This window comes from Buceros rhinoceros, unplaced genomic scaffold, assembly GCF_000710305.1.
Source record: "Buceros rhinoceros silvestris isolate BGI_N320 unplaced genomic scaffold, ASM71030v1 scaffold28828, whole genome shotgun sequence".
NCBI classification, from domain to species: domain Eukaryota; kingdom Metazoa; phylum Chordata; class Aves; order Bucerotiformes; family Bucerotidae; genus Buceros; species Buceros rhinoceros.
This window is the reverse complement of record NW_010429024.1, coordinates 5,624-12,992: the sequence shown is the minus strand read 5'-3', so window position 1 is coordinate 12,992 and position 7,369 is coordinate 5,624. Positions and strand designations below refer to the sequence as shown.

Here is a 7,369-nt window from a genome sequence, read left to right as displayed (position 1 = left end):
CTTGGTGCTGGGTCTCGGAGAGGCTCTGCCAGCTGCGCTTTTGCAGGGGCCTGCCGTGAGTCATTGGGAAGCAGTTCTGATCTGGAGGGGTTGTTTTTCTTACTCCTCATAATCTGCTTGCTATGCCCACCCACGGGGGTGCCTCAGCTCAATGGCTGTCCTGACTCCAAGACACTAATTAGTCAGCAAACGCTTTCCTAGGCTCCATCGCTGGTGGGTAAACACAGGGAACCTTTCCAGCACTTCCAGCCACGAGGGGCGGCTGTTCCAGCGGTGAGCCCACCCCTCGCCGGGCTTCACCACCAGCATCTCTCTGTGCTGCGGTTGTTTCCAGCCTCTGCTCTGGATCTCTGCATCTCTCCCCTGTTGCTGCCGCCTCCCCAGCATCAACTGGATCCCAGTGTGTTTTCCAGCTGCACCAGGCTGCCATCCCCCTCCTACACAGCTGGGCTCTGCTCGTTTTACTGCCGGGCACCATCTGCAGCTCCTGGAAAGTGGGCCAGCTCTGTTGACCCAAGAGGAGCCTGTCCCTTGTGTGGCAGCTCTGAATGGGCCCTTGTCTCCGCTGTGGGATGCAGGACGGTGCTGTGTACCAGGGCATGGGGAGGACTCGATGATTTTTCAGGGTGGGGTGGCTGTAAATAGTTACCCCAATGGAGCTGATAACTCGGGATCCCTCTCGTGTCCAGAGCCTGTAAAACTAGTGACAAGCGCTCGTCTAGCAGCTCTTCTCCAAGGTGATGCTCCCCAGGTAGAGCCTGCAGCCCTCAGGCTCCCTGTCCCACTGGTCCCGTTCCACAGGGAGGACAGCTGAGGGACTGAGATGTGGCGACTTATTTCAGGCCACGTAGGAAGTAGTTGATTAAGCTGGGGTTTGGACCCGAGTCACCGTACTGCGAGCCTGAAAGCCAGCATGGGGTTCAAACCCTCGAGCGTGTTGCGAAGGAGCCCCAGCGTCACTGACTCGGAAGGGTGAATTCCCAAACCTGGAAATCCCCTTGATGGAAAAGAGGATGAATGTCGGTGTACAAGGCTGGAAGAGGGAGGTGTGGTCACTCGGAGTGAACTGGTGGTGGGGAAAAGATGAGATCTCAAATCCCAGCTCAGTCTGGAGGGAGCCTAAGAGTTGAAACAAGGCTTCTCTTTGCCTCTGCAAAGAACAAATCTCCAGCTGAATGTGGCGCTTTGGATCTAAGGGTTTGAAGACAGAAGATTGTTGAAGTTGCTTTTGGCCTGCTCCTGACAGCAGGCAAGAGTGTGACCCCAATCTAGGCTGAGGAGATGATTCGTGGGTGCTCGGTGGCTTTTTGCATCATCAGCTTATTCTTCTTTCCCCTTTCTGCAGCATTCAACCCGTCTATGGAGCACAGCACCCTCCCCTGGATCCCCGGCTCACCAAAAAGTAAGTGTCTGTCTTGTGGAGATGCAGTCCCTGAGGAAAGCCGCGGGTTTTTGACTCGGTCCTGCAGTAGCTGGTCTCTGGCATCCTCTGGCCCTGTGCTGCTCCAGCAGAGAAGGGCAGCAGTGGCAGGCGATGCTGTCTTGAGCTCTGCGAAAGCTGACAGGGAAGGCTGATCTGCTGGCACCCTTTGCGGCCAGAAATCCACATCGTGCCAGCCACGTCAGAGGAGACCGGGGTATTTTTTAGTAATGGTGTCTGAACCCTCCGCTCCCCTTCAGAGGCAGAAGAATTGAGGGAAGGGGAGGTAAAGCTGCCCAGTAGCTGTGAGGATGGAGAACCTCAGCACCGTTCCCAGCAGCAGAAGACAGAGCTGATCTGCACTGCCGCCTTGTTTCTATCTTGTGCTGTTCAGCGGTGAAGGTTCCTCTCTTCTGTGACGCTTTGGGTGGTGGACTTTGACTCCTGTAGCTGAAGGGTAAATGCAAAGGCTCCTCCTGTGCCTGAGAAAAGAACCAGGCTGGTCTGTGCTGGGAGCCGTCGCAGCTGTATCAGGAGTGTCCACGAGCGCAGACGAGCTCCGACATGCCTCTCCCCCGGTCACAAGGCTTTTTTTGGGTGTTAATCTACTGGATTTCTTTAGGGTGGGAGGAGGCAGAGCTGGAGGAATTGTACGTCTCACCCCTTCGCCCTGCTGAGCTGGAAGCCTGGCACCTCTCCAGCTGTCTGTTGGCATTGCAGCCTCTGTCCTGCCGTCATTCCAGCTCAGGCTCTGCCTCCCGACACTGGAGAGACTTAACACATTCCTTGGGTTTGGGAGAAGGAGTGGGGAGACTTGAAAGAGGGACTGACTGCTTGGAGAAAGGCCATAGGGAAGGAGGGAGAAGGGACTCGTCTGATGACATGGCTCTGATACTGTTTCTCTCTGGTTCCCAGCTTCATCAAGGACCGCTCCAAGGCCAACGCACTGCCCATGAAAAGCAAGAAGGCCTCCAGCTTTCATGAGTTTGCCCGCAACACCAGCGATGCCTGGGACATCGGTGATGATGAAGATGAGGACTTCTCTTCCTCCTCTTCTTCCTTGCAAACCCTGAACTCTAAAGTGGCCAAGGCTACAGCAGCCCAGGTTCTGGAGAACCACAGCAAGCTGCGGGCGAAACCCGAGCGGGCCCAGTCCGCTCTCAGCGACATGCCCACCAATTGCAAGGTCATCAAGTCCAGCAGCGAGGCCCACCTCTCCCGGACATCTGGTAAGATCCGTCTCAGGAGCAGCCTCCTGCTTTGGTGCTCTAGTCAAACTCAGCTGCTTGCCGCCACTCCTGTGTTATGGGCGAGAGGCTATGAATCACCCTGTGAGAGGCTTTCACCTCCTTGTAGTATCCTGTACTCCAAGGAGCTGTTTTTAGAGGTCTGGGCTCAATGCTTGTGTGTCCTCTGCTGCTCACTATCTTACATACAGGCTGCTCTGTCCCAGAGGACCCTGTCTACTGGGTGCTAAGGGAATCTGGAGATCTGTTAAGTTCTTGCTTGAGGTTGCTCACTGTCTGCTTCCTTTGTGCTCCAGCTCTTAGTAAAGCTCTAGATGAGGTCCTGTAGAGCCAGGGTCGGTACAGCTTGGGCAGGGAATCGGGCAGCATCAGCCCCTGCTCACTGCCTTGTCATGGGCAGACGGCTGCCTGTGCTGGGAAGTAACCCAGCAGGTCCCTGCTGCCAGCAGGTGGCATTGGCAGCCTGTCACCTCCTCTCTGTACGCTAGAAATTACCTTGATCACTACTTAGATGGGCAGCAAGCAGAGCAGATCTGAAGGTCAGTTCTTCTGGGATTCCCACAGCTCCTTCTGCCTTGTCTCCTGTGCCCTTTGCCCATGGAGGTCTGACCCGCTGGCAGCCGGGTGTCTGGATGCAGGAGAAAGGAAGGGAAGGAAAAAGGCGGGGGGAAATGGTGGAAGAGCCACAACAGATGCCCGTGAACCAGGTGATCCCTTGGAGCGGCTCAGCAATGCTCTGTTTTCTGGGGCTGGGGAAGAGAGAGCTGGAATCTGCAGCAGGTCTCTGACAGAGAAGCAAGGTGGGGTTGGAGAGGTGCTGGGTCTTCTTCCTCACCTCACTGCAGCTCCTGCTCTTTGCAGAGGAGGCCTGTGTGCGGACACCCCTTCAGAAGCAGCAGTCCCTTCCCCTTCGACCCGTCATTCCACTTGTCGCCCGAATCTCTGACCAAAATGCTTCGGGTGCTCCCCCCATGACGGTGAGGGAGAAAACCCGCCTGGAGAAGTTTCGGCAGCTCCTTTCCAGCCACAACACAGACCTGGGTGAGTATGGCGGAGGGTGGGAGGGGGAAGCAGAGGGGATCTGCTGCCTCCTTTGGGTTGTAATCAGGTCTGCTTCAGGATGGAAGAAACAACTACCTGTAGATGCATCCAGTGGGGTGGTTTCACAAACTGCTCTCTTGGCAGGTGGTGATGCCCTCCACCAGCTCCCTGCCTATTCCCAGTCATTCTCCACCTTGCAAATGGTTGTCGTCACTGGGGACAGTTGGGCTCTGTGTGAGAACTGAGACTCCGGCATGTCTCTGCCACTGCCACCACCAGTTCTGTGCGCCGGCTGAGCTGAAATCATCTCTACTCTCTTGACGCAGACCCACATCCCCAGTCATGGCTGATGTGGAGCCTTCCTGGAGGCTCAGTGTCTCCAGAGCCCGCAGGAGCAGACTGGGCTTTCCTCTCCTTCTAGGTGTGGTGGTGCCTGGACGTGGCTAGGATCTAACCCATTGCCACCACTGTCCGTTTGCAGATGAGCTGAGGAAATGCAGCTGGCCTGGCGTGCCCAGGGAGGTCCGGCCTGTCACCTGGCGTCTCCTCTCAGTGAGTACTTGGAGCTCTGATGCAGAGGCTGGGGAGAATGTGCGGAGCCAGGGATGTGTGCTCCTGCGCCTTCGTGTGTCCTGTAACCAGGTTTGCTCACGCAATATGTGTGCCCCAGCCTGCGGGTGAGCTGTAGGGTCTCTTGGGTCCGTCCTCTTTGAGCACCCAGCCCAGGCTGGGAATATGCGGTTCACTCTGTTTCAAAACTGAATCCCATGAAGTTGGGTTGCTCCAAGCTTAGTAAAGGCATCAGGGGCTGGGGAAGCCCAATGGCTGGGAAAGCCAAATCCCATGAAAGCTCTTTCCCCAGCTCCCGCGTCTGTGCCTGATGCTTCACGAGCTACCTGGCAAGGTGTTAAGGGATGGTTTGTGGTGAGGGAAAGGGGGTCTGTCCTGACACGGGTTTTCCTGCTGCAGGGTTATCTCCCCGCAAACATGGAGCGGCGAAAGCTGACCTTGCAGCGCAAGCGGGAGGAGTACTTTGGCTTCATCCAGCAGTATTACGATTCCCGAAACGAGGAGCACCATCAAGACACCTACCGGCAGGTAAGAACTCTCTGCCTGTGGCCTGGCTTTCTGCCTTGCTTCTACCCCTGTCCTCCCTCTTGGGGTCACGCTAGAGCTTCCTCTAGCTGTAGCTATTACGAATCCTCTCCTTGGAGACAGGGCATCATGTTTCTGTCCATCTTATGGGTATTAATTTTAGCCTTCCCTAAGTTGATCTAATAACTAGATTTTGGACCCCAACTCTCTCCCAGCTCTGGCCACCCACCCACACCTGAGCAGAGAGAGAACTGGAGATGGTTTTCCCAGTACAGCCATCGTCTGTATGCCTCACTGTGCTTGTCAGCAAGTCAGCTCTTGCTTGGGAGAGGGTGGGCACCAAGGGGTGGATCCCCCTCTGTTAGCCTGTGGTGAGAGAACCTGCTCCTGGTGTGTGTAACCCACGCTCTCTTCCAGATCCACATCGACATTCCAAGGACCAACCCACTCATCCCCCTCTTCCAGCAGCCTCTTGTCCAGGAGGTAAGGAAGCTGGGGAAGCCCCTGCCCCACATTTACCGTGGAGGGGGTGTGCGTTAGTTTTGTGTGGAAACTTCCTGGGCCAACAGCTCCTGCTGCAGAGACCTGCTGGAACTGTCTGGTCTTGTCCCGTGTTTCCTGGAAGACATCAGACTTGAAGCCTTAACAGCCTTAGCTGTCTGGGTGAGCTGCTCTAAGAGGCAGCCCTGTCCTGTGGGTGGAGAGGTCTCAAGCCACCCAGCTTTTGAGAAGTTGGCATCTGCATTTCTTCACACGGAGGCTCTGATGAGGAGCCTGGGCTGTCTTGTTCTGTGGAGGTGGGGCTGGCCTGGGGCGGATCTGTGGGTCGTACTGGAGTCTCTCCTAGGACCAGCATGCCTCTTCTCTTACCCGTGTTGCTGTCGGTGTGTGCTCTCCGCTCCCTGAGCTGCATGGTTGTGCGTTTCCGCCTTCCCCTCGTGCGTGGCTAACGCAGGTACCTGGTTTCCCTCGTTCTTCCCTAGATCTTTGAAAGAATCCTGTTCATCTGGGCCATTCGACACCCAGCCAGCGGCTATGTGCAGGGAATTAACGACCTGGTCACCCCATTCTTTGTCGTGTTCCTCTCCGAGTATGTTGGTAAGTGACATTTGCACAGTGCTGCCTCTCGGCCACGGTGTCTGAAGTGGTGTGAAGTGTCCCCCTTGTGGATGGGGCTGATGTGACAGGCTGGAGGTGCATCTTGTCCTCTTACTGTATCTTCGCTGCCTGGAAAGAATTTACTGCAGTTTCACGACCTTGCTGAGCTCCTCGGGAGTTGCAGTGCTAGGGGTGGGTTTTCATCTGAATGTATTTAACATCCTTGGAGCTAGTTCTTGCCCTAGGAGGAATGACTGAACTGTAAAGAGACCCCACTGAGAATGTAGAATAAACTATTGAAATAAAGATTCCTGTCCCGTGCTGCTGGTACAGGTGTGTTGCTCAAGCTGACAGTACCACAGAGCAAATTCAGGTCTTCCTGCTGCCTTTGGCTTTCCTGTGAGCCACTCGCTTTTCGCTGGAGATCAAGTCATTTCCACCCTGGCATCGTCATTCTTTCTCCAGCTCTTGCTGAGTTTTGGAGTTGACATTAACGCTGGGATGCTGTAATCCCTGTGCCTAAAGGCTCTCAGTTTTCACTGTAAATAGAAGGAAGAAGGAATTTATAAGACTGCATTAGTCACAGAAATCCTGGTGAACACAGTTTTCTAGGGTCTGATCCAAAGCTTGTTGACATCAGTGGAAGTTCAGGCTTTGTCAGCTAGTACTGAGGGTGTTGTGAAGAAGGAAGCTGCCTCTGTTCCCACTGCTGTTTTCCCCTTTCCCCCCTCTGTGATGCTCGACCTGCCTCCTGTGCCAACACACTGCCACTGCTACTCGGCTTTGGGCCTCAGCCACTGCCAGCTCCATAGCTGGAGCAATTCCTCCCGGTGCTGATGGATGGCTCCTGCTGCAAATTGCTGAGCACGGCTTGTTTTCAGCTGGTGCTGCTGTGAGGAAGTGCTCCAGGGAGGTGTTGAGGCTGCGGGAGCAGCTGGCCTGGCTGTTGCTGCCCTCCGGTTGGGACGGGCACCGGCTGCCAGGGCCGCTGGGGAGGCAGAGCTGAGCGATGGGGTTGGAGAGGCAGTCTGGCACCCGAGGAGCTGGGGCAGGGATGATGCCTTGGCACTTCCTGGAGGAAACCATATGGCCCTTTTTCCAGGTGATCAGAGAGGGCCCAGCAAGCGCAGGGGTGTTGAACTGCCAGTCCTGCAAAAACTGCCTCCCAGCTCCGGGCCCGCAGCCCCTCCTGCGCTCCTGGCTTGTGTTTTGCTTTTCAGATGGCGCTGACTGGGCTCAGAAATGAGTTCAGCATCTCCAGGTCGGGTCAGTACTGGCCCCTGCACCCTCTCCCGATGCTTTCTGCCCATCTTGATGTATGACACTGCTTCCATCCCCAAATGTCACTCAGGGGAACTTCGCTTCCCCCAAGGCCCAGCTGTCCTTGGGCACCCTGTGGCAGTGGCAGTGGTGTCCTGGCTGCCACCGTGCCGCTGGCTCCTCTTCAGTCCCTGTCAGAGACATATGC

At 55.7% G+C, this 7,369-nt stretch overlaps 1 protein-coding gene across 1 annotated transcript in view; it reads left to right on the top strand.

Annotated features, from left to right (window-relative positions):
* The first annotated feature begins 913 nt into the window (after positions 1 to 913).
* TBC1D22B (TBC1 domain family, member 22B) overlaps positions 914 to 7,369 on the top strand; it is a 10,248-nt gene continuing 3,792 nt past the window's right edge. Inside the window, exons 1-8 of the mRNA XM_010142505.1 lie at positions 914 to 972; positions 1,346 to 1,402; positions 2,336 to 2,649; positions 3,529 to 3,708; positions 4,190 to 4,260; positions 4,678 to 4,806; positions 5,221 to 5,286; positions 5,787 to 5,901. Coding sequence (XP_010140807.1) covers positions 914 to 972; positions 1,346 to 1,402; positions 2,336 to 2,649; positions 3,529 to 3,708; positions 4,190 to 4,260; positions 4,678 to 4,806; positions 5,221 to 5,286; positions 5,787 to 5,901 — 991 coding nt within the window. The remainder of the gene's footprint in view (positions 973 to 1,345; positions 1,403 to 2,335; positions 2,650 to 3,528; positions 3,709 to 4,189; positions 4,261 to 4,677; positions 4,807 to 5,220; positions 5,287 to 5,786; positions 5,902 to 7,369) is intronic.